Source organism: Sarcophilus harrisii, chromosome 1 (genome assembly GCF_902635505.1).
Source record: "Sarcophilus harrisii chromosome 1, mSarHar1.11, whole genome shotgun sequence".
Classification (NCBI taxonomy): domain Eukaryota; kingdom Metazoa; phylum Chordata; class Mammalia; order Dasyuromorphia; family Dasyuridae; genus Sarcophilus; species Sarcophilus harrisii.
In genome coordinates this window covers 297,686,378-297,714,191 of record NC_045426.1, presented here as the reverse complement: position 1 = coordinate 297,714,191, position 27,814 = coordinate 297,686,378, and the positions used below count along the sequence as shown (strand labels likewise).

General features: G+C 35.4%; 1 protein-coding gene across 1 annotated transcript in view; it reads right to left on the bottom strand.

Moving 5' to 3' along the window:
• The window catches only part of MUSK (muscle associated receptor tyrosine kinase), a 190,980-nt gene that overhangs the window by 35,062 nt on the left and 128,104 nt on the right, over positions 1-27,814 (bottom strand). Inside the window, exons 9-11 of the mRNA XM_031945386.1 lie at positions 18,558-18,717; positions 10,377-10,383; positions 3,909-4,175 (exon numbers count right to left, since the gene is read on the bottom strand). Of these exons, the coding sequence (XP_031801246.1) occupies positions 3,909-4,175; positions 10,377-10,383; positions 18,558-18,717 (434 nt within the window). The remainder of the gene's footprint in view (positions 1-3,908; positions 4,176-10,376; positions 10,384-18,557; positions 18,718-27,814) is intronic.

Genomic DNA, 27,814 nt, shown 5'->3' with positions numbered 1-27,814 from the left:
CTTAACACTTTCTAGCTGTGTGATCCTGGGCAAGTTACTTAACCCCAAATTGCCTCAGCAAAATGAATAAATAAATTAATTAAAATAAATGTCAATAGTTTTAAAGCAGGGCTTCTTAAACTCTTTCCACTAACAATCCCTTTCTACCTGAGAAATTTTTATATAATCCCAAATATATGTGTGTAAAATAGATATACAAATCAAACATTTGCTGATAATAAATCATAATTTCATGATCCCCACATTCATTTGGGATTGTGTAAGAATCTGGGTTTCAAAATATGCCTGGCTTTGTTTCAAATTTATATAAATTATTGTTTTTAAAACCTCTTTACATTCTAATGAGTTATTTGCATCAAACAGGTGCTATACTAATCTGAACCTAGGGTAATGGAATTGGTTAAAAACCTTTGAGTCACTCTATAAGCATGATAAATATCCCAGCATCCACAGCAATGATGATTATGAGTTATGATGGGATGATGATAAGCTTGGGGAGTAGTTGTCTTTACCTTCTTTTGCTAGTTATTATTTTATTGTTTATTATTTTTTCCTCTCTGGTTAGAGATGACTATAGGGCTATAGGACCTTAGATGAACTGATGAGAATACATGAAGTAAACCCTCAATGGGGAAGTGCAAAACTTCTGACAAATATGGGATATCTGTTTTTATCTCTTGCCACTCAGGCCACAGAGAAAGCATTAAAGTGATGTTAGAGAATGGAAGAGAAGCATGTGCCTATAGTGCTCGATTTTATGCTGTTTTTTGCAAGCTTCAGCAAAGTATATTTTACCTAGAGTAGTTCACATTTATAACATGCTTTCCTCATAAGCATTCATTTGAGAAGGTAGGGCAAGTAGGATTATCTCCATTCTTAGTTAGGTTTTTGTCTGTACCTGTGATTTCATTGGAATAAAAAGTTCTGAATGACCCAATGTAGACAGATCAATGACTGTTTTGCAACTTACAGTCTCAGACAATTTCATGTAGGCACTGAGAGAAGAAGGGACAGGATCACAAAGTGAGGATCTCTGAGATGGACCCTGAATTGAGATCATCTTCTTCTCCATTAGTGAGATCATTTATATAAAGAGTTTTCTTTTGGGGGGATATGTGGGGGCAATCAGGGTTAAATGACATGCCTAGAGTCATGTAGTTAATAAGTATCTGATGCCAAATTTGAATCCAGGTTCTTTTGACTCAAGGGCCAGTGCTTTATCCACTGTACCATCTAGCTGCCTCAGAATTTTCAAAAATATAAGCACTATATACATCTAGGAGTTATTTTATAGATGATAAAACATGCTTAGAGGTAATACAAATCAGTAAGTGTTAAGATCTAAGATTCAAATTTAGCTCCCCTAACTTTAAATTCAGTGTTTTATTAATTGCCTCAAAGTGGGCTTAGAAAGAAGTTTTTGATGATCTGCATTATTTTCTAATTCCAAGATGAAAATAGTGACAGAGGAATATTGGGTACTTTCCACTTGCATTCTTGAAAGGTGGTGGTGGTGGTGGGGGGAGAGTTAAAGGCAATAAAAATAAAGAACAAAATCTCATATAAATATCAGGGATTCTAATATGTGTGTGTGGAGGGAAGTGTAAAGACATTAATAACTGGAGGGTGGGCTACTTTTCATGTTGAGAATATCACAAAGTTAGAGATTGGAAGAATCTTAAAAGATCCCCTAAAGTTCCAGGGGTCCTCAAACTTTTAAAATAGGGGGCCAGTTCACTGTCCCTCAGACTGTTTGGAGGCCGGATTATAGTAAAGACAAAAACTTTGCTTTGTGGGCCTTTAAATAAAGAAACTTCATAGCCCTGGATGAGGGGGATAATTGTCCTCAGCGGGCCTTAGTTTGAGGATCCCTGAATTCCAACAAGGTCATTTTGCCCAGGAGGAAACTGAAAGTTAGAGAGATTAAATGATTAATTAAATGATTAAATGATCATTATACTATGACATATAGGATATGTGATTAAAGATAAGTTTTAAGTTATTAAAGCTTACATTTGCACAATACATTATACATTAATGTAGAGGGCTGAAACTCTTGAGTCATTGCACTGAGGTCAGTTCAAGCACTTAGGGCTAATTACTCATTGGACAATACTCTATGGGCATGTGCTTGGGGAATGACCCTTCCCACTATTCTGTGCTGGCTCAATGATTGGTGTATACAGAGGATTGTACGAGGGACTAGGGGGTGGAGTAGGACAAGCCAGAGTCAGTCGGTAAGGTTAGCGGTAGACAAGGAAGAAGGAGGTTGCTGAGATTCTGCTTCCATCCTGTTCACTTCTATCCCTAAAGACCAAGAATAAAGACTAAGAATTTTTGCTTATTCTGACTCTGGCTGATTCTGAGGTGTTCTGGGTGCTAGTGTGGTCGTCACACATTAACATACATTAAGGATGCTATAAAGGTGGACAAGGTTGACGGTTTTACAATTCTGCTTCAATGGGGACAGATGTGACTAGGATGCTGTCTTTTTCTGGAGAATTAGTAATAGTAAAACTTGAAAAATAATGGTTCCGTGACAATATGTCATAAAGAAGAAGCACAGCATGATGTGGTTAGAGAGTTGATCTCTCAGTCACCAAAACCTGGGTACAAATATTGTATTTGATACATACTAGCTATGTGACTCTGGAAAACTCACTTAACAGTTCAATGTCTGATAACTATAACTATATATGTAACTAAAAACTGGGACACTGATGCATTGTTGGTGGAATTGTGAACAGATCCAACCATTCTGGAGAGCAGTTTGGAACTATATTCAAAAAGTTATCAAACTGTGCATACATATTCAGCAGTGTTACTACTGGGCTTATATCCCAAAGAGATCTTAAAGAATGGAAAGGGACTCACATGTGCAAAAATGTTTGAGGCAGCCCTTTTTGTAGGGGCAAGAAACTGGAAATTGAGTGAATGCCCATCAATTGGAGAATGGCTGAGTAAATTTGTCTATATGAATGTGATGGAATATTATTGTTCTGTAAGAAATGACCAGCAGGATGATTTCAGAAAGGCCTGGAGAGACTTACATGAACTGATGCTGAGTGAAATGATCAGAACCAGGAGATTGTTATACACTTCAACAACAATACTATATGATGATTAATTCTGATAGACATGGCCATCTTCAACAATGAGGATCCAAATCAGATCTATATGATGATCAATTCTGATGGAAGTGGCTGTCTTCAGCAATCAGTTCCAATTGATCAGTAATGAGCAGAACCAGCTACACCCAGTGAAAGAACACTGGGAAATGAGTGTGGACCACTACATAGCATTTGCACTCTTTCTGCTGTTGTTTACTTGCATTTTTGTTTTTCTTCCCAGGTTATTTTTACCTTCTTTCTAAATCTGATTTTTCTTGTGCAACAAGATAACTGTATAAATATTGTATTTAATATATACTTTAATATGTTTAACATGTATGGGACTGCCTGTCATCTAGGGGAGGTAGAGGGAAGGAGAGGAAAAGTTGGAACAGAAGTGTTTGCAAGGGTCAATGTTGAAAAATTACCCATGCATATGTTTTGTCAATAAAAAGTTATAATTAAAAAAACATATTTACAAGCAATTCAATCTATATTTATTAAAACAACCAACTACAACAGCAGCATTAATCAAAACTACTAACCATCTTTAAGCAATAAATTATGGAGAAATGTCACAAGGAAATTAATCTTTTACTCTTTTTAAATGAAAAGATAATAAAACCATGTAAACCTTAAAAACTATATATATAACTAATATACAAATATACATTGTTGCAAACACACAAAAGCCAATTGTTTGATTCACTTTTGCTCTTCTACCTTTATGAAACATCATCCTTGCTTTCTTCTAGTAAGTATGCACATGCACATATCAGCCAATGAAAAATCTCTTACCTGCATAAAGATTTAGGAGTTGGCATAAATCCAGCAGGGTTGCACTTCTGAAAGATGTGGTTACAGATCAGAGACTCCATCGGGGGCCGACAGAGTGAATTCAGTTCCTTTAAGTCACTCCAGATAGTTTGGACAAGATGCTCTTGGGTGTCCTCTGGGTCCCCATACGAGGTGTTATAGAAAACAAAGGCATCCTTTGCCAAGACAGCACCGCAAACCTCCCCTCTGTAGGTACTACAGTAACCTGATTCTTCTTGGTGTAGTTTACTGAAAAAATAATGAACAAAATTTCCAAGCCCATAATACTTCTTGACATTTAGAATATATATCCTAGAATATCCTAGAGGCAGAAGAAAAATCAGAGAACAAAGAATAAAAAAAAAAGCAGTGCTATAACCTATTTATTATACAATTCTGTACTATTTATTGTATTCATAAAAGCTTCCATTTTACATAGAAGATTGGAATTTGTTTTAATTCAACATTTGTTACATGAGAACAATCCTTACTTGTGGCCTATAAGCTTGATTTTTCTATATTGATAACTGTTTTTCAATATAATTATAATCTAACACTTCCCAAGTGCATGGAGAAATCACATAAACTCTCAGTTATTCTAGGAATCAAGAAAGTACAGACTTGTATTGGTAGAGGAAATTCCTTAGTTCAAAGCTCCATATATAGATCCAGTCCCTCCATTGTGTGCAGAGAATCATGTGTACATTGGGAAAGATAAGAAGAAACAAGGTTTAGATAAGAGATAATTCCTGCCCTCCTGGAGTTTACCATCTAGTAGGGGGATAGAGTACATGGAAAAATAACTAATATACAAAATAATATATGATAATTATGTAAAGAAAATTCCAAGTGATATGAAAAAGTCTTTATTAATTGGAGAAATCAAGGAAAATTTTTTGAGGAAGGCATGATTTTCAACTGGGTTTTTAAAAATGAGTAGAATTTTAAGAGGTGGAGATGAGAGAAAAGAAAGAAGGCATTCCACAGACAGAAAAGACAACAGTGTCATAAAAAAGAGCATGCAAAATATGAGGAATGATTTGTTACAGACAGCTATAGGGGTTAATATGTAAATTAAAATGAGAAGGATGAGGTAGGTTTGAAAGGAAGGATAGTGCCAGAATGTGAAAGTTCTTGCATACCAGACTAGAGATTTGAATTAAACATAATTTAACATAATTTAGTGGAACAGTATATTGCTATATTAATTGAATTCACTAAACATAAATTAGGAGACAGATTACATCTTGCTGCTCTCAAGGAGTTCAAGTGACCAGGTCCAGATGATTTGTATCCTAAAGTATTGAAAGAACTGGCAAATGCTATTGCTGAGCAGCTGTTGGTGATCTCTGACAGATTTTGGAAAAAGGCAGAGGAGCCACATAGCTGGAAAAGGGAAAAATGTTTTCTCAATTAAAAAAAAAAGAACTGGCAAGATTTCTAGGAAACTCTACTAAGGGATTGTAGCTAAGCACTTAGAAAGGGAAGTAGTGAACACTAAAGTCAACCTGGTTTACTCATGTAGCAGTAATGCCAAACTAACCTCATTTCCTTCTTTGTTAGGATTACTAGATAAGAGGAACGCCATCAATATAAAGTATACTTATATTTCAGCAAAACTTTCAGTAGTTTCTCATGGTACTTTCACTGAGGTGAAGAGATAGAGACTAAATTATATTACAATTAGATTTGTCATTATTTGAATGTCCAGACCTTCCAAAAAAGTCATTAATGGGTTGAGGTCTAACTGGAGGAATGTCTTTAATCAATATCCTAGGATCTGCCCTCAATTTGGCTTTGTTCAACATTTTATCACCGACTTGAATGCAGACACATATGCATATTGGTAAAATTTGCCCGGAAGAGGAAAATGAGAAGCTGAACTAACATACTGGATGGCAGAACCAGGATCCAAAAAATACAAATAGCTTGGAACAGTGTGCTGAATCAAATAATGTATAATTTAATAGAGATGAAAGTAAAGTTCTGTACTTGGTTTTCAAAGAAAAACAAAAATGACTTCACAAATAGAGAATGGGGAAATATGGCCAGACAATAATACCTTTGAAAAATTTTGAGGGTTTTTTTGGATTATAAATTCAACTAAAAATAATTATTAGGTGTCTACCATGCTCCAGGCACTCTAGGGATAAAAAAAAAAAAAAAAAAAAGGCAAAACAGTCCCTGCTCCTCTGGAATTTAGATTCTAATAGGGGAGATAACAATGCAAACAAATATATACAAAGCATGCTACATACGAATTACATAGGAAATAATGAAAAGGGAAGGGCATTGGAATTAAGAAGAATTGAAGAAAGCTTTCTGAAAGAAATGAGATTTTAGCTAGGATTTAAAGGAAGCCAAGGACATTGGTAGTTGAGTGGAGGAAGAAAAGCATTCCAAGCCTAAAGGACAGCCAGAGTTAGGGATCAATGTCATGACATGGACTATCATGTGGGCAAGAGAGTACATATGTTCTGTATGATTCTAGAGTGCAGAATTAGGAACAACACGTGGAAGCTAAAGAAGCAGACTTATTTTAGATTTGGCTAGTCTTTTTTGTTTGCTTGTTTTAAGTAATTATAGTTATCTATACCAGTAATTCTAAAACTTTTGTTCTTAGTATCCCTTTATACTATTAAAAATTATTGAGAATTCATCCAAAGAGTTTTTGTTTATATGGGATATCTATCTATCTATCATCTATCTATCTCTATATTAACATGGAAAAGGAACTGTTCTCTAAGGAACAGATCTGCAAACTGTGGCCTAAAAGAGAAAAGAGGTAAAAAAAAAAAAAAAAAAGCATTGTAAAAATTTTCTTTTATTCTTTATGTTCTTTGTGAAACTGCTGTTTAGTCTATTGACCAGTATTTTATTTGTTTAATACTTCATTTAATTCTTAATAAATTCAATATATTATATTTTACTTATAAAGGCAGGTTGGAAGTCACCATAGGCTAGTTTCCCAAACCTCGAATTAGTAGAAATATAATATATATACAAAAGAAGTTTGAACTTAGATAGAAGGTAGTAATAATTTAAACCTATTTCTTCTGCCTCATAATCTAGCATTCTTCGTATTAATTATATCAGCATAACAGTGTTGCTGATAATCACAGAAAATAGTACACACACAGATTTTCTACTCAGATTTCTACAAGTATACAAAATATCCCCAAATGATCTCGGGTAGCAACCAATAAGATAGACCACAATAGGGAAGATAGGGACCTCTCAGGATTGGGTCAAATGTCTTACCAATAGATCAGGGGTCAATTATTCTTGGAATGAACCCTGAGGATGTCATAAATGTTTGCAGAATTGACATGATTCCAATGATAGGTAGGTATGAGATCAAACTAGTATATGAAGGAAAAGGACAGACAAACAAAAGCAGTTTTTAACCATAGCCTACTCAGAATTAAGATCTAAGATGTCTATCCAAGCAAAAGTACACCTCATTAAGATTCCAAATGACCCTTTCACCAGAAAAGCAGATGGAAATGAGCAACAGATTACCAAATTCTCCCCATTCCAATCCATCCTCCACAGTGTTGCCAAAGTGGTTTTCCTTAAATTCAGACCATATGACTTCACTACAGAACATTTACAATATCTCCCTATTACTTCCAGAATCAAACTTCTCTATAAGATAACTATAGATAGACACACATATATACACACATTATAATTTTATCGTATTATATCATTGTAAATAAATCATATTATTCTATTATAAGTATTTATCATATTACATTATCATATTAAATCATCATATTATTAATAAAATTTAATTTTGAATTTATAGACCCTTTGAAAGGATTTCATAGACTTCCAGGATTCTGTAGACCATACTTTGAGAACCACTGAGCTATCCTGAAGTAGAATAAGCTGGGAATGAATGGCTTCCCTATTGGTGGTAGACCTTAGACTGAGGCTAGATGAAAGCTTGCTGAGATTTAGTAGAAGGGCTTCTTATTCTTAATTGATTAGGCAGTCTATAATTTCTCTAAATCTTAGATTCTAAACCTCACTGTTGCAAAAATGGAGTTTCAGAACAGGAAATTTGGTAGTACAAACTTACATTAATGCTCAATATTTAGAAAGTGACTTGACTTAGACTGTTCTCCTGTCCCACTATAAAAATGGATCTCTCTATCTATGAGCCCTAGGAAGGGATATAATAAGGACAAAAGAATGAATGTCACCATTCGCAGAGTCGGTAAGAAATAAGGGGATTTGTTCAAGGTATCACAATGGGCCAGCTCAGTTGCTGAGAATCAAGTTACCCCTTGTCCACATTCTATGGAATGTGCTGTCTCTCTTTAATCAGAAGGAAATCTCTGTGATAACTTTCCAAAAATGACTTGGGGGTGCTTTGGCTTCTTTTAGTCCCTAGTTGCTAGCTATACAACCCCATAGCACCTGACCAAACTACTACTATCTGCTTCCTTTGCTCTGTGGAACTTCTTGCAACACTATAAGCTTGGTTCAGTTCCACAGGGCTTGTGAAAGGGGTCAGGAAATAGGCCTCTTGTTACAAGACCATAATCTCAGATGTCCTTCCTAGTTGCCTGAGCCACCTGACCCCAACCTCCAATAAGAGGTTTACCTTTCCTTTCTTTCCTATCTTTCCAGAAGAAGGTATCTTTAACTCTTCAGACTCACAGCTCACTAAGAGAAACTCAATGATCAATTTCCTTGAAGGATCACTCAGTTCAGTTTCCTAATTCCTCTCTCTCTTCCAGCCCTATCCTATACTATAAGCTTATATTCTCATACCTCTTAGCCAGGATTTGGATAGAAAATGAATGCAAAGTATTTCCACCGATTTCCACAGTTGTCATTTACAAGTAAGGAGAAGCCAAGTCCTTGCCCAATCAAAGTGAATCTTCTATGTGGAACTCGGTGTCTCTGCCAGGGAGCAGCAAGACTCACAGCAGCTGTCCTTGTTGTTCATTCCATCAGTTGAACGGAGGTCATAGAGATCAGTTCACAACATGCTTGCTATTTTGGAATGGTTAGTGGTACTTTTTTGTGAGCTTTTCTTTCCTCACTCTCTGAATGTTGTTCATCAGTCCTACTACTTATCATTATCTTTAAATCACTGTTCTCTTTCCCATCCCTCAAATCAAATGGTTGCATGGGAGGGAACAACAAACCAATGCTAACTTTGCCCAATGATGTTTCTAATATTTTTGGAGGTATCTATGGGTCTTTGACTGTCTCAATTTTTCTATCATAATAGATTACGTCCTTATTTTCATACTGCTTTCTGTCCTTGCTTCTCTCCCCTAAATCCTTTTCATATATCTCTAGAACATCCAATATTTTGCAGTTAGCTCCACAATTGGAAGAGATAAGAGCTTGGGGAATTTATTGCTGCTGACATTTACTTGGCCACAGCCCTGGTATTGTCAACTTGTCATTAAACTCACTTTGTTATTAACATAGAGATAGGCCAAGTATGTCCTTGGTATCTCTGAAATGCTAATTTATATGCCTCTACTATATTGGACAGATCTACCATGGAGAAAATATGGGAAAATATAAGCAAGAAGGGTATAGGATCAAAAGCATGATAGGGTTACAAGATTCATATTGATGATAAAAAAGACCTTTAGAAATTAGCTTTAAAGTTTATAAGGGAGGAGTCTTGAAAGGAAGACATTAGAAAGTCATAATGATGATAAGAGGAAAAAAATTAATTTTTAAAAAGAAGATGATACATAATAGAGGAAAGAGGAAAGAGAATTTTAGAGGAACAAGGAGAGATTTTGAAAAAGAAATTATCTTGGATGTGAATTTTAGAGAAAAGGATATTTGTGTCAGCAGGGCTTCACTGGGCCAAAATATTTGATAATTGATATTTTAAAATCAATATTTCATAATAAATTTTTGGTGACATTTATATCCTAGAGAATACAATTGTAGTTGATTCTTCCAATTTTTTTACAAAGCATTTTTTTCCATCTCATAACAACTCTGTGAGGTAGGCAAAGAAAATGTTATTATTCCCATTTTACAGATATTGAAATGAAGCCTAGGAAACTGAGTGACTTGCTCAAAGTCATACTCTTGAGAATTAGAGCTGGGAGTCCATCCCAGAACTTCCCTCTTCTGAGAACCTTACTAAATCATACAGAGATTGTGGATATGTCAAAATAAATACAATGGAAATTAAGTTGAGGGAAGCTAAAAACCATTGTGTAAAGTTTGACTACACCTAACACAATGCTGTACACACCGTAGGAACTAATGAATGAATAAGAAGACTGTGGATAGAAACTAGGTATGATCTTGCCATAATAAATGGACAACTGTCATGATATTTTCACCTTCCTTTGTTCATCTTCAGGGCTGAAATTGTGGCAGAGAGAAGAGGAAGTACATTTTAAAGTACCTTGTCATCCAAAGAATAATGTTCTTACTGAGCAGTTTTCTTACCTCCATGCTATGTGAACAGGAAAAGAAGGTCCCATAGGCAGTCACCAAATAAAGAAGGAAAAGAGAAAAAGAATTGGTGAGTTCTTACTTCCTTTGTTCTGTTACTGTTAGACAATTTCTAACTTTTTGAGAAATTTTGGCTCTAAGTTACTGGAAGATGTGGTGAAAATGGAAGTGCTTCTGGAGTCAAAGAACCTAGTTTCAAATCTTGTCTTTGCTGCTTACATCTTTTATACTCTCAGGCAAGCCATTTGACTTTTCTGGGTCTCGGTATTCTCATTTGTAAAATGAGAAGTTACACCAGATGGCTTCTGAGGTCTCCTATGATCATCTAAGATTTGAGGGAACAATGGCAGTCTTGGACTTCCAAATTTTTGATATTCATAAGTGAGTAGTCAACCATTAGTGTCACCAGTATATATTAATTTTGTAGGTGGAATTAATTTTCACCTATTCTCCCCACCACCAATAAAATAGAGGTGATCATTGGAAGTTGAGAAAAAAACAAAACATTATGTAGTTATTGTGTTCACAGTTGTGAATATTGAAAGTATTTGTAGCTCACAGTATCCTTCCTCCCTTGGGGCATAACTTTGTCTAGCATGAGCAACATTACCTTTCAGAATTTCTTAAGACTTCAGTTGCTTTACTGACTCAAGCAGGAAGCATCCATTGAATGTAATTTTTGTGAGGACAAAGACTACTATTTTTATTTGTATATTTGTATCCCTAATACCTGGTACATAGTAGGCACTTAGTAATGCTTGTTGAGTTGGATTGAAATGAAGAAGTGAAGAATATCTGTTGTTAAATTTTCCATTTATTTCCCACAAACATGACTCTTACTTCCCTTGTCTATCCAAGTACTTATTAAATCATTCTCTCTCTATCTTTTGCTCTATTCCTCTCTTTTTTTCCCTTTCTCTCCTCTCTCTCTCTCTCTTTCTCCCTCTCTTCCTCTCTTTCCTCCTTCCTTAACCTTTCCCTTTCTCTCTTTTACCAGACCAGAAATTTCATTAACATAGGGAATTGCTTGGCACAATGAGAAGTAAGTACTTCCTTACTAGTATAGGTCAGAGGTAGTCTTCCTGACTCTGAGGCCAGCTTTCTATGCTGTTTCCTTTTTGATACTTCATTTCCTTTTCACCAACCTATAGAGGAAGTTCAGAACTTTCAAAGAAGTAGAGGAAATTACATGAAAAAAAAAACCTAATGTTTTTTCCTCAAAATCACAGAGTAGTTGGATGCAGAGAAAGGAAATTCTTTTTATCTCAGAATTTTGGTTTAGTTTCTTTTCTTTGCCTTACTTTGGGTATTAATCCAATGCCCTATAAATACCATGGAATGATGAGAAGTTGCTCTTCAGTGAGTTAAAAATAGCCTCAATTTGTGAAAAATTGGAACAAGAGGTTTGGCAATTGTTAATGCTGTAAAGTTACCCATGTATATATCCTGTAAATAAAAGGCTATTAAATTAAAAAAAAAAAAATAGCCTCAATTTGAAGATGTTCAATACTTCCCTCAAAATGAAAAGCTGTTCAGAAGTCACCACTACCACAAATTAATGTTCTCCTATCATTTTCAGAGTAGTTTCATCAGATATACTTTCCTCTACTCATTCTAGAACCTTGGGACTCTAAATAAGTTCTTTTATGTGAAAATAAACACTGTTACCAACAAATAAACAGGGCTACCATTTGGAATTTGTTTTAGTTTATCTAGAAATATCAATAAAATAGGCTTAACTTTGCTACATCACTGGAGAAAGAGTTTTTGATGATTTTAAAAAAAGAAAGGAGGTTTGTCTTTGGTAAGAAACTTTTAAAGTTGGTCATTAATATCTTTCTCAAATTTCAAATTCTAAATACAACCAACAATTAGCTCTTTTCCTTTTGGAGCTTGGTCATACTTGGATTTGGCAAAGAGAACTTAAGAGGTCCAATCCCAATCATTTTTGCCAGATGGGAAACTGAGACCTAGAGTTTTTTTTTGTTGTTGTTGTTGCTGTTTGTTTGTTTGTTTGTTTTTGTTTTTACAACTTAATAACTTTTACAACTTGCAACTTTAATGCAATAACATATCTAGCATCTAGCATAACTTGCTTAACCACTGTACTTCAAAAGCATTAATTAAGCTACCCTATACACTGAAGAAATAAATGTTGCTCAAAGAGTTAATAGAATCATGTATTTTTGAAACATTCACATAACCTTAAATACAAAAAATGAGTTCCTTATCCCAGAATTCTTTATTTAAATAAATAAGTGGCCCTCTCTGAAAATTCAGTCCCATACTCAACTAAAGTGGAAGGCACATTATTATTGTACAGTTGTTTAGCAAACAACTCATATACAAAAATTTCATGGGGGGAGATGGGAGAAGAGATAATTCCTGCCTATGATACCAATTCATCAAATTTTATCTTTGGCTTGTTTCTTAAATCCACAATTGCCTTTCTTGTAAAAACCAATTTTTTTCAAGTTCCTGTATATCTAAAAGAAACTGAGCTAGTCTTATCCATAATATACTCTGTGTAAGTAATCATTCATTATTTCATGTAAAGTCTAAATGTTGCTGTTGGTTAAAAATTTTTTTTGTTATGTACACATGCAGTTGGAAATCACTGGTTTTTTAATATTTGCAGCACATTGAAATATATTCTGGGGCAGCTAAGTGGCACAATGAATAGAGCAGTGGCCCTGGAATAAGGACAGCTTGAGTTCCAATCCAATCTCAGACACTTATTAGCTGTGAGCAAGTCACTTAACCTCATTTGCCAAGAAAAAAAGAAAGACAATTAGTGGTCATAAAAAAAAAAAAGAAAGAAAGAAAGACAATTAGTGGTCATAAAAAGCAGGTGCATGTAGAAATCTTTTTGTTTTAGAACTGAGACATTGTTCATAAGATAAAGACACTTTATTTGTGCTTGAAATGACAAGCAACATTCATTCATATGTTCATTAGTTTTCCATACTGAACCTTAGTGAAAAATGCTGAAATGGAGCAAAAAAATCCAGGTTCCCAGGGTACTTGTGGTTTTTAGTAGGTTTTTGCTCTTGATGACTTTCTGTGGTTGAAAAGAATGGTTTCTGACAAACTTCCAAGGCAATGTTTTTTTCCTGATATGGATCTTTTTTGTTTAGGAGCATTGATTGAAAAGCTCCTTTTAAGCCTACTAAGAAGTCTCTTTACTTAACCCTGAAAATACTGAAGGTGTTCAGTGTTAAAGTCATCTGTCAAGTCAAATTCAGGCTGGTTGGAAAAGGCATTCAAAATACAGATTGCCTCCAATTTCTTGTATTAGTTTGGCCATTTCATTAGTATAATAATTGACTTCTAGACTTGCAAGTTGTTGAGATGAAGAATTGGGATCATTCTGTTAGGAAGGGTACAGATGCCTTCTTAGACATCCTGAACAGGCTTAGGGACTGGGTTGGGGCAGTCTGGCCTTTAGACAAGGGCAGATTGATGACAACTCTTGCCCCCTGGGGTCTTGCTCTAGAGGATAACAGGCAAATAAGGAATGGTGTTAGGATAGTAGCCACGAGGAAGTATTTGGCATAAGCAGAATGTGGAGAGCTAGCAGGTGACCCAAAGCAATGTCTGGCCTCCAATCTGTTCCTGCAAGTTTCTCCTCTTAGGAGAAATTTTAAATTATTTTAAGTGACTTACCCAAAGTCATATAGGTAATAAGTAAATGAGCTAGAAAAACTCTATGAATATAACCGTACAGTTTGTTTTGTGTTCCAGAGATCAAATCAATAAGGAAAAAAATGAGTGTCATTACTTTGTGCAAGGTTTATGATCATCTCTGAGGATGACTGAATAGGAAAGTAAGTCCTTCCCCTATTACTGACTTTATTTTCCAAAACTATGCCCAGTACAAAGACCTTGGAAAGTCCTCCAAAAAAATCACAAATTTTAGCATTGGCTAAGAGAGGAAATAGCTTTTAAACCAGGCTTTTACTTTTGTTTTTCTGTTATGGATCCCTTCTCAGAAAAATGTTTTTAAATAACTGAAGGAAATGCTAGTTTTCATTTAGAAATTAATGAAAAACAAAGATGTACTTTTTTTTTTCCCACTTAAATTCATGAATACCATGAAATTATCCATGAATCCATGGACAGATTAATCCTCTAATCTAAATCAATTCTCTAATTTTACAGATAAGGAGAGGCACATGGATTTATTCAAAGGTTAGAATCTGGACCTACTGATTCCTGATCCAGTACCCTTTCTCCCATATTATGCTGTCTTCCTGCTGAATCCCACTGTATTTCCGTCAGATGGCCAAATGGTTCTCCTGAGGACTAGGAGAATTTTTTTTTTTTTTTTTTTTTTTTTTTTGCCAAACATCCCCTTCACATTGACCTGGTTCCAAATTTAGGATGCAACTTGAGCCTCTGGGACCTGGGATTTAGGGAAGAGGGGGTTAGTGTGAGGAAAACAACTTCCTGGTTCAAAGGGATTGGAGAGACTGCTCCTCCAGGTTCTCACACTCCAAGTCATGCTTATGAAAGAACCTTTTGAGGAGTTACAGCAAATGGTAATGTGTCAGGAACATGTGGCTCTAATTTCCCTCAGGCAATACACCGGGCTTCAGAAAACCAGGAGGAAAATGCCTGGTGAGAAGAGAGACGTCTTATTGTTATTATTGTTGTTGGCATCTAAACACTCAAAAAACAAAACAAAACAAAAAAAAGACCCAGTCAGAAATGTCTTCTCAAGCACCTCCTGCTTCCAGCTTTTCCCATCTCCAGTTTCCCTGCTAGAATGGATATAAAAAATGAATTGATAGTATCAGATAGAGGCATTTTTAAATCTTCCCAGGGGTACGCACTAAGTCACAAGCCTTTTCCATAGGAAAGTGTGAAAAATTGAATGATATTATTATATTGGTTGATGATACAATGTTTGGAGAATTTTACGAAAATATTTTACAAAATTGATCTTATTGGATTATGTAAATAAGAAAGGAAGGTTTGGATTTTAAAGTATTTCCCTGTTGCTTGAGTATGGAGTGAGAAGTTACCCCTCAACAAGTCTAACTGGCTTCAAAATTCAAAAATTCTCAATACTTCCCTGAGAAGGAAAAGCTTCTCTGAAGTCACCAATCTCAAAAATTAATGTTTCCTTTTTTGTTTTCTGAGCAACTTCCTTGACTATACTTCCCTTTTTGTATCTTAGAGCATCAGGAGTTCTAATTAAATTCTTTCATGTCATGTCATTGTTACCAGAGGAAGGTGAATGAAGCAAGGAAAAGAGAAGCACTTGTTTTGTGACCTAGCTACTATAGGAGTGAACTTCTCATTTTATAAAGGAGAAAACTGAAGGTCAATAAGGCTGTCATGCAGCTAATAAATATTAATGGCAAGATTAAAATTTGAGACATTCTATCCATTTCACTGTGCTATCTTTTTCAATATTTACATAGTGGCATCTTCTTAAACCAGGCTCTCATTTCTTAAGGAGGGCCTAGTTTAAAATGTGTGTGTGTGTGTGTGTGTGTGTGTGTGTATACATATATACATTTTTGTTTACCCCAAGTCAATTTGCTAATAAGTTAATTTTATATGTTAGTTTAGAGGTAATGTGGTTTTTGCATTATATTGCATTAGGTTTCATAGATCTAGAAGGAAGGGGCTTCAGCCGTCATCTAGTCCATCCTTCTCACGGAAGTAGTAAGTTCCCAAGAGCAAATTTGAATTCAGATCCTCTGATTGCAGAGTCAGGGGTCTTTCCCCTACACCTGATCTGGTTAAGTATGAAGTAAGACACATAGGGGATGGAGGAAGGAAAGGTGTGTGATTGTGTTCTGGTGCCTCAACACTCTGTTACCTATTTCATTTGGAGAGATTTGCATTTGTATTCCAGCAGAGAGTCCTATGATAATTCAGGGGATCCCTGGAGAGGATAGAAATAGACGTGCTTTACCTAAATGGGAGGAGATCCTTTTACTGTGGGATGGACATAATGAACATTTTACTGAGTGAACATTAAACTGTTCACTTGAGATGAAGGTTTGGAGGCATCCAAATAGCACCTGATATCTTGTTGCATAGTGAATAGAGCTGCGAGGCTTGGAGTCACAAAGATCCAAGTTAAAATCTAGTCTCAGGCAAATATTAACTGTGTGATTTTGGGCAAGTCACTTGAACTCTATTTGCCTCAGTTTCCTCACTTGTAAGAGAGGAATGATAACAGGCTTACCTCACAGGTTTGTAATAAGGATCAGATGAGAAATTTGTAAAGCACAGTGCCCACAGGAGGTATGATATAAATGATTATTCCATACAATCATCTTCCAATGATCCTTAGTTCATACTGGATTATCACTATACTCCCTATCTCAAAGAATAAAATTAGCTAGAAACCCCCCCTCTTTAGATGCCAAAATGGATGGGAAGTCTAGTGAGTACTGAGTGCCAGGAGCTCCAGAGAGCACTTTCCCTCTCAACCTCACAGCAGAGCAGGGATGCAAACAGTTGTTTTATCATTGCAACAACAGAACAACCTCCAGCATCCTGGACTTGAAATAAATTAGTATTCTCAGGGTTCATGTTAGGCAAAATTCTGGCCTGCAGAATTTTCACAGATGTGTTCAGAGATGACCCTTTGACTTTTTTCTAAACCTGACACTTCCTATTACATAAATGCTTTATATATTTAGGAATCCCGTGCATACTTTGAAAGAATACTTGGGGGAGGGTTATCACAGATTCACAGTTAGGGTTTTAAGGAAATTTAAATAATCTGTTCCTTATGACAGATAGAGATCTTTATGAAGGAAAGAACTTCATTGTCCTCTCTTTTAAAAGAAATGAGGCAGCTGAAGTCAAGGAAAAGTTAAGTTATTCAAGCAATGACATAGCTAGAGGTATTGTAGAAGGAGACAAAAGCACTGGGGCCTTAAAATCCATCTTTTCCCACTACATCAATGCATTTTGTTTTAATTTTGGCTTAAGTCTGTGATCTCATCAAGTCTGACTAGGAGAGGAAAGGCTTTGAGGCACCGCAGTATAATGGAAAGAACTCTGAATTTGGAGACAGAAGAAGGTTCAAATCCTCACTCTGCTACTTCCTAGCTGTATCACTATGGGCAAGTCCTTTAGTTTCTCTGGATCTTGGTTTCCTGATCTGTCTAAAGGAAGTGATTGACCTGTGCAAAAATGTTTATAGCAGCCCTTTTTGTCAAGTGGCAAAGAACTAGAAACTGAGTGGATGCCCATCAGTTGGGGAATGGCTGAAAAAGTCACAGTATATGAATGTTATGGAATATTATTGTTCTATAAGAAATGATCAGCCAGATGATTTCAGAAAAGCCTGGAGAGACTTACATGAACTGATGTTAAGTGAAGTGAGTAGAATCAGGAGAACATTGTACATAGCAATAAGAAGATTATGTAATGATCAACTTGGCTCTTTTATAACAATGAGGTGATTCAGGTCAATTCCAACAGACTTGTGAAGGAAAGTGACACAAAAATGATTAAGAAGTTCTATATTCCATGATTTTTTAAAGCCCTTCCAGTTCTGGTCCAGGGTGGATCTGCTCATAAGCTAAAAGTCTCCTGATGCCCAACAATGCAACAGTGAACATCTGAGAATTGACTATATCTACAGTGCTGGTCCTGAAGTCAGGGAGACTCATCTTCCTGGGTTCAAATCCAGTCTCAGACACTTACTAGCTGTGTGAGCTAGTTATTAATTCTGTTTGCATTAGTTTTCTCATCTGTAAAATGAGCTGGAGAAGGAAATGGTAATCTCCTTCAATATCTTTGCCAAGAAAATCCCAAATAGGATCATAAAGAGTAGGGTATGACTGAATAACAACATGGATCACCGAATTGTTTCCATAATAGGGAATAAGGTGAGAGGAGATTTTCTAGCTATTTTCAAATTACTTTAAATTGAAATGAAAGTCATTAAAGAAGTTTCTTTTTTCATGTAAGGTTTTACACAGATTTACACAGGACTTATCTTTCAAGGTAGCTACATATAGGCCCCAAGTGACAGGTGTATCAACCTCTGAAGTGTATCCAAAGAGGAAAGAAATACGATGAGGAGAGAAGGGAAAGGGAATCCATTCCAGGTTACAAAGTAGAGCCATCCTTTCCCTCCTCTCACACCACTGGATGAATGCAAAATGTGAATGTGCAATCTTGAGCTGCCAGGCATACCTGATATGCTGACGGTGGCTGCAGCCTTCACAGTGCTGAATTTCTCCCCATGCTTGTTAGTAGCTATGCAAGTGAACAGGCCTGGCTTGGTGATCAGCAGCTGCAGCTGGGAATCAATCACTCGGTCTTTCACACTTTCTAGAATGGACCCAGCAGACACCTGGCAAGAAAAGCAGACATGGAAAAAAAAAAAGTAGGTTAATAAATTAAAAATATACTGCATCACTGAACTGAACAGGCCTTTGGAGCCTGGAGGCCAGATTCTGGCTTAGCTATGAATCTCTGGGCAAGCAGACTAACATTTTCTTCATCTATAAAGCAGGGAGAAGCATGCTGATATTACTGACCAAAGAGGATTCTTGTATTTTTAACATTTTAAACTTAAAAAAAGTTATGTTTTTGTTATTCTTTTTAAATAATAGCTTTTTATTTTCAAAACACATGCATAGATAGTTTTCAATATTCACCCTTGCAAAATCTTGTGTTCAATTTTTTTTTCTCTCTCCCTTCTTGCAACCCCTTCCCTAGATGGCAAGTGTATAATGTTCTCGTGGTTCTACTCATTTCAATCAGCATCAGTTCATGTAAGTCTCTCCAGGCCTTTCTGAAACCATCCTGCTGATAATCTCTTATAAAACAAAAATATTCCATAACATTCATATGCCATAACTTATTCAGCAACTCTCCAACTGATAAGTATTCACTCAGTTTCCAGTTTCTTGCCACTACAAAAAGGGCTGCTACGAACATTTTTGCAGATGAGGTTTCTTTTCTCTTTTTTTTTATAATCTCTTTGGGATATGGGCCAATGGGCCAAAGACACTGCTGGATCAAAGGATATGTGCAGTTTGATAGACCTTTGGGTATAGTTCCAAATTGCTCTCCAGAATGATTGGATCAGTTCCACCAATAATATATCAGTATCCCAGTTTTCTTACATTTCCTTCAACATTTATCATTTTCTTTTCCTGTCATTTTAGCTAATCTGAGGTACTAAACTGTAGTACCTCAGAGTTTGCATTTGCATTCGCATTTCTCTGATCATTTATGATTTAGAGCATTTTTTCACATAACTAGAAATGATTTTAATTTTTTGTCTGTTCATATCCTTTGACAATTTGTTGATTGGAGAATGGCTTGTATTCTTATAAATTTGATTCTATTCTCTATATATTTTAGAAATAAGGTCTTTATCAGAACTGTTGGATATAAAACATTTTTTCCAGTATATTGCTTTGCTTCTAATCTTGTCTGTATTGGTTTTGTTAGTACAAAAAAACTTTTATTTTGCATTCTATAATGTACTCTAAGCTTTTTTGACCCCAGATTCCTTCTTTCTCCACAGACCTGAAAGGTAAACTATCCTTTGTTCTTCTAATTTGCTTATAGTATCACTCTTTATGTCTACATCATGAACCCATTTCAACCTTCTCTTGGTATAGGATGTTAGGTGGGGTTATCGCCTAGTTTCTGCCATACTAATTTCCAATTTTCCCATCAATTTTTGTCAAATAGTGAGTTCTTATCCCAGAAATTGGAGTCTTTGAGTTTATCAAACACTAGATTACTATAGTCATTGACAATTGTGACTTGTGAACCTAACCTATTCCACTGATCAACTACTCTATTTCTTAGCCAGTTCCAGATGTTTTTGATGACTGCTGCTTTAGATCTGGTGCAGCCAGAACACTTTCATTTGCATTTTTCTTTATTATTTCCATTGAAATTCTTGAGCTTTTGTTCTTCCAGATAAATTTTGTTGTTGTTATTATTATTAGCTCTGTAAAGTAGTTTCTTGGCAGTTTGATTAGTATGGCACTAATCAAGTAGATTAATTTCGGTAGAATTGTCATTTTTATTATATTAGCTTGGCCTGTCCATGAGCACTTGATATTCTTTTAGTTGTTTAGATCTGGCTTTATTTGTATAGAAAATGTTTTGTCATTGTGTTCATATAGTTCCTAACTTTGTCTTGGTAATGAAATTCCCAATATTTTATATTATCTACAGTTTTTTAAAATGGAATTTCTCTTTGTATCTCTTGCTGCTGGTCTTTGTTGGTAACATATAGAAATGATGATGATTCATGTGTATTTATTTTGTATCTTATCACTTTGCTAAAGTTGTTTATTATTTCTAGTAATTTTTTAGTTGATTCTCTAGGATTCTATAAGTATACCATCCTATTATCTGCAAAGAGTGATGATTTGGTTTCCTTATTACTTACCCTAATTCCTTTAATTTCTTTTTTTTCTCTTGTTGCTAATGCTAACATTTCTAATAAAATATGAATAGTAATGGTGATAGTGGGCAATCTTTTTTCACCCCTGATCTTACTGGGAATGCTTCTACGTATAATGCTTGCTGATGGTTTAAGATAGATTGTACTGATCATTATAAGGAAAACTTCATTTATTCCTACACTCTCTCATGTTTTTAATAGAAATCAGTGCTGGATTTTGTCAAATGCTTTTTTGTGCATCTATTGAGATAATCATACGATTCTTATTTGTTTGGTTATCTATATTTTTGTAAGTATTCATCAATTTCACTTAGATTATCAGATATATTGGTATACAGTTGGGCAAAATAGCTCCTAATTATTGGTCTAATTTCCTCTTCATGGAGGAAAGTTCACCTTTTCATTTTTGATACTAGCAATTTGATTTTCTTCTTTCCTTTTTCTAATCACATTAACTAAAGGTTTATCTATTTTTTTTTCAAAAAATTATTATTCATTATTATTATTAATTCAAATTCAAATTTTAATTAATTAATTCAAATAATTCAAATTATTGTTAGTTCAATATTTTTACTTTCAATTTTATTAATCTCTTCTTTAATTTTCAGAATTTCATGTTTAGTATTTAATTTAGGGTTTTTAATTTGTTCTTATTCTAGCTTTTTTAGTTGCATGCCCAATTCATTGCTCTTCTCTTTCTCTATTTTATACAAGTGAGAATCTAGAGATATAAAAATTTCCCTAAGAACTGCTTTATCTGCATCCCATTCATTTTGGTATATTGTCTCAGTATTGTCATTCTCTTGCATGATTTATCGATTGTTTCTATGATTTGATGTTTTACCCACTCATTCTTTAGGATTAGATTATTTAGTTTCCAATTAATTTTTGATCAATGCTTACCTAGGTCTTTATTACATGTAATTTCTCATTTTGGAGGGTTTTATTTGACTGATTCTTGTCTCATTGAGTCATTTCTTTCTATTTGTTCAATTCTAATTTTTAGTGAATTATTTTCTTCAGTTAGTTTTTTTTTTAAATCTATTTTTGCATTTGGCCAATTGAACTTATAATAAATTAATTGTTCTGTTTATTGAATTTTTTTCCATTTCACAAATTCTGTTTTTCAAGGAGTTGTTTTTTTTTTTTTCATTTCACCAAAACAATTTTTAAGGAGAGATTTTTTTCAGACAATTTCTGTGTTTCCTTTTCCAAAGCTCTCATTTCCTTTCCCCATTTTTCTTGTAAGTCTCTTTTAAGATCCTTTTTGAATTCTGCTAAGAGAGCTTTGTGAGATGGAAACCAACTTATTTCATTCACTTTTTGAAGCTTCATCTGGAAACATCTTGCCTTTAGTGACCTCAGATTTTGAGGTCTGTTCTTCTCTGTCTCCATTAAACTATCTATGGTCAGAGCTCTTTTTGCTTTTTTGCTCATTTTAAAGGTTGAGGTCTGCTTAGGGCAAAGGGGAGATTGTCCCAAACTTCTTAGAGGGTGACAGTGGCTTCAAGCACTGGGACTTGGTGCTGCAGACATCTCCTCTGGAATAGGCAGGCCTGGGCAAGTCCGGCCTGTTATGCTGGAATTCAGGAGCTCACTATTTGCCTTCTCTAGTTGTATTAAAGGTCTCACAGGTAATCTGCAAATCCACTGGCTTCTGAACCAGGACAGAGTAGCAAACGCTGCTGTATTTTGGCTATAAGCCTCCTACTAGATTCCCCCAAGTTGAGGAAACTTCGCTGCTCTGGGTCTCCTTGCACTGTGTCATGCTGTACTGTGCTGTGCCTGTGCTAGATTGCAACTCTCCCCTCCTGCTCTCCATCCAATTGAGACAGACCTTTCCTGAAGTTCTTTTGCTGGAAATTGTTACACTCCAGATATTTTTGGGTTCTGTCACTACAAAACTCATACAGAGGCTTGATCTGGTGTTGATCTTAGGGAAGCCAGGAATAGCTCAAAGACTTGTCTACTCTCTGTCATCTTGACTCAATTCTCCTATTTTTTGTTATTCTGAACTTAGATACTTTAGACACTTATTTGTCTGAGATCTCAGGGGGCAAGCTATCTTTGTTATAGCTATGTACTCTGTTTGCTAAGTTCAACATGGTCCTTCTTAGGAAGGACCGGGTATATCACTTGACATAAAATTTTGCTTGGTCCTTCTTAAGTTCCCAGATTTTCCAGTCATCACACTTGTATAGCTATTTCTAATTTTACCTTTTCTTCCGTCCATTTTTATCTCTCTATTTCTTTCCCCTACTCCTCTTTCCCTTATTTTCTCTGTTTTATTTCTCCCTATTTCCTCCAAACCTTAACAAAAGTCTTTTTTTTTTTTTTTTTTTTTTTTTTTCTGGTGACTGTGGAAGATTTGGAAGATTGACCTGCAATGTTGAAAATATTGGTCAAGAGGAGGAGAATCAGAGCAATGGCTCTGAGACCCTAGACTAAATCCGACATCATTTCCTCCTTCTCTAGAGGCTCTGGTCAAAGTCACCATGTAGGCTAGCAGCAAGTCCTGTCTATAATATATGAGCAGGATTTCAACTGTATGGCTTTAATTATCTTTGGAATTTTTATTTTCTCAGTTCCAGTTTTTAATTTTACACTTCCCTTAATGCTAATCATAAAACTTTGCTTTTGCTTTAAGGAAGGGTATGAGTTTACTGTTAAATATTCAACCTGGCATTAGAAACCTCCCCCTTAACCTTGTTTTCCTCAGTTTCCTCATTTATAAAAAGAACAGCAGAAGAAAATAGCAAACCACTCCAATATTTTTGCCAAGAAAATCCCAATTGTAGTCATAAAAAGTTGGATATAATTGAACAACCACAAAATCTGTATGATCTTGGGTGTCTTATTTAAATTGTAAGAAGAATTTTCAAATGTGCTGAAAAGAATCTGAGAAACCATCTAGTTAAAGGGTGGGGCAAATTAGATAACTTATGAGATCCTTTTGAGTTCTAGGTCTATAATCTTATAAAAATTCTTCTCTCCATAAGAGAGGCAGCAGAAATAGTATGATTTCCATCTTTTAGCTGGAAAACTGAGACAGAAAGATTAGATAGAGTCATATAGATAATAAGCATTCAGTCTAAGACTTGAACTCAGGTCTTCTAAACTCCAAACATAGTTCCTTTCTAATACATCAATAAAAATTTTTTCAATGACAAAAAGGCTTTTTAGGGGTGAAAATTCCCATACTCATTCAATCCATTGCCAAATTGTTTATGCTTTAAATTGGAAGCAAATGCCTATTTCTAGAGCGTATGGCCCTGATGCAAGGGCTGTGATGAGATAAGGACATTATTTCTTGCAAAGATAGTCCTTCCCATAGAGCCCATATGGATCTGGGGAATTATCAAGAAACAGAGGGTCATAGAACTCAAGTTACAGTGAAGTTCAGGGGCCCTCTATTCAACAGAGAAAAATCCACAGAGGTTAAATTATATACATATATACATACATACACACACACATATATATATGTATACACACACACACACACATATATATATAAAGTTCTTGGTGGTTTTCTGGAGGTCTTGGGGCAGCCTTTGTTTCAGCAGATTAATCTCTACAAGAATAGCCAGGTGTTAAAGTCCAAAAGTTTTTACTGTCTCCTTTGCCTGGTGCTCAGCTAGCTTTCTCATGACCTTTAGATGGGACTTGGTTTCAGTGGAGAAAATGCAGGAGGACAGGCCAGCCACCACAAGGCTGATGAAGAGGGAAATTAATCTCTCCTCTTGGCTCTGAGAGCTTGAGCTCCCTGCCTCCCGTCCACTTGTCTTCTCTGCTTTCACTCTGGCTGAGACTCCCAGTTTATAGGCTCTACACTGAATATAAACCAATCATTATATCACTAGGAAACCATTATTTGTTGTAAGATTAAATCAAATACTGAACTTAGAGAACTATTAATCATCATGCTAAACTAGATAACCATTATCTCCTCAATTTCACTGACTTAGCACCTTGTAAAAATCCTTGTTTCAGAGTTCTGGCCCATAACAAATGCCTAATTAAGTTATGTGAATAACATACTCTCAGTCTTGCACTACTAGAATTCTTGAAATGGGCATTTACCCTTTTGCAAAGTCTAATTACTATTTATAACTAATGAACAGGAATCCTCCAATCTTCTCCTAAACTCACTCACAGTTCTTTCCCTTGTCTTCCCCAAAAGCCCTGAAAAAAATGTCTTATAGGAAGAAGAGGCAATTTCCTCCTTGCTCAGACCTATAATCTGGATCCCGTCCAGGTGCTGAAACAGTTAAGTCCCTAATCTAAGTGCAAGGATTGCAGAGGCCCACAGCCTGCTAAAAATTCTTTTAAATGTTTTTCCTTATGTTTCAAAGGTCCTAGGTCTATTCTGTGAGTCAGGTCTCCTGTCATATCAGGAGGGAATCATCAAAGGAATGTATTTAGACTAGACCTCTCCAGACAAAGTAAAGTAGTGAACTGAAGATATTATTATGTCTGGGTACTCCAGGTAAAACCTTGTTTTTTTCTTAAAGTAATCAAGTCTTCTCCACAGGCTGACCTGAGGAGATTGACATGGAATAACTACTGGATGATCTATTCACTGATTCACTTGCAGGGGCTTCATTTCATGACTGGTGAGGATATGTCAGAATAGAAAAGTCAATGTACAAAATGCAATTTTCTCTTTTTTAATTTAATTAATTTTTTTATAATAATAGCCTTTCATTTTTCAAAATATATGCAAAGATGTTTTCAACATTCTCCATTGCAAAACCTTGTGTTTCAAATTTTTCTCCCTCTCTCCCACCTCTCCCCTCCTCTAGACAGCAAGTAATTCAATATAGATTAAACATATGCAATTCTTCTAAACATATTTCCACATTTATCAGTTAATTTCTTTCTTTTAAGGATGGGAAACATCTTTTCTGTAAGTGATTAACAGCCACAGCAGCTCTGGCTGGGAAGGTCCTTGGAATGAACTGAGATATCATAGAACTTTTCTTTCCCATCCTACAACACCCCACCCTCCCAAACCCAAAAGTCCATTAGACATGCTAAAATTATTATGAGGAGCAGCTAATGTACTTGTGTAGGAGTATTTATGCAATAGGAAAACATCAAGAAATAGCTCATGATGCTTTTTCATATTATTTAGGTTTGCCTAAACTAGCTATAAGACAACCAGCATAGAGAATTGGGCCTGGAGTCAGGAAATCTGAATCCAAATCTGGCCGCAGACACTTAGTAGTTATGTGACTTTAGGCAAATCACTTAACCCTGTTTACTTTAATTCACCAGAGAAAGAAATGCCAACACACTTCAGGATCTTTGCCAAAAAATCCTATTGACAGTGTCATGTAGAGCTGGACATGACCCTTTTTTGAGTAGCTAGGTGGTGCAATGGATAGAGCATCGGGTCTGGAGTCAAAAAAAAACCTATCCAAATGTGGCCTCAGACATTTACTATCTGTGTGACTCCTAGCAAGCCACTTCACCCTTCACCCTGTTTGCCACAGTTTCCTTATCTGTAAAATGAACTAGAGAAGGAAATGGCAAACTACTCCAGGAGCTTTACCAAGAAAATCCCAAAGGGAATTATGAACAACTACCACCACTGCAGCCCTAGCTATAATTGTTAGGTTTTTTTTAGTCTGTTTGATAAATTTTATCTGACTTGATTTGTATGTTAGCATAACTGTCCCTCTGTCCCTTCCCTCAAAAAAAAAAACCACACAAGATTTTCTTCCCACTTGTATGTTTAGAAAATTTCAGGAAATAAAGATATAAACACTTTCTTTTGCAGGAGATGCCCTTTCAAAGGAAATCTCATTTCTCGTTTTAAATGTTGAGATGTCAATCTCTATTTTTTTCAATTACAGTTCCTTCTTTCAGTGTCTTGTTATGATTGACAGAGGTAAAAGGGAAAAGAAGTAGATGTACTTCTTGTTTAGTAAAATGGAGTTAGTTACCTTTTTGAGGAAGTTGAACTGAAAAAGTTTCAATTTATTATTTTTTGAGTAATGACCTCAGGGCAATTTTTGACATAGACTAACTAGGTGATGGAGGCAGTAAATTTTCTACAGGAGAAAATCCCCAAAGTTTCTTTCATTTATGCAATTTCTATAAATGGATTACTGTGATATCTTATTCAGACTTTGCATCACCCCAAGAATCCATTAGAAAGTCCTGCTCACAGCACCTATTGAAGTATCCTTTGTATTTAACTGAATCTCAAAAAGAGTAAAGCTCTTTTCCTAGACTGAATCCAGAAAACTACTTTACATGATGACTGACATTAGCTATGTGACCTCAAGCAAATCCCTTAAACTTTTTAGCCATGTTATCCTCATCTGTAGAATTGAAGGATTCTCTAAATTTCTTTCTAATTGGGTGACGCTTTGCTCTTCTAAGTAGTTAGAGGGAACAAGAATTTATATAATGCTTATGACATGCCAAGCACTGTGCTGTTGCTTTATAAATATTATTTTATTTGATCCTCACAATGATCCTGGGAAATTGGTATTATTATCATCCCCAGTTTAGCAATGTGGATTTGAATTCAGTTCTTCTTGACTCCAGGCCCAATACTCCACCCTCAATACTATACCTAACTCCCTTTAAGATAGTTCTATCTATCAGAGTATCATGGAAAGTTTAGAAAAAAGTGGCTTAAAAAAAACAACACAAAATGAATCTCAAATTATACAATGAAATTCCCTCAAGACAAAGACCACCACTTAAAAAAACCTTTCATGATGGGGGAAAAGAAACAAAAGATGAGGACATTTATTAAGCACCTACTTTGTGCTAGATATTAGTCTTCACACAACTTAACAAATACTATTTCATCTGATCCTTACAACAACCCTGGAAAGATAGGTGCTATTATATTACCTTTGAAGAATTGAGGAAACTGAGGCAGATAGAAATTAAATGATTCCTAGCATCACACAGTTACTAAATATCTGGGATTATATTTAATTCAGGTCTTTCTGACTCCAGGTTCTGTACTTTTTGTTTATGTGCTGTCTCT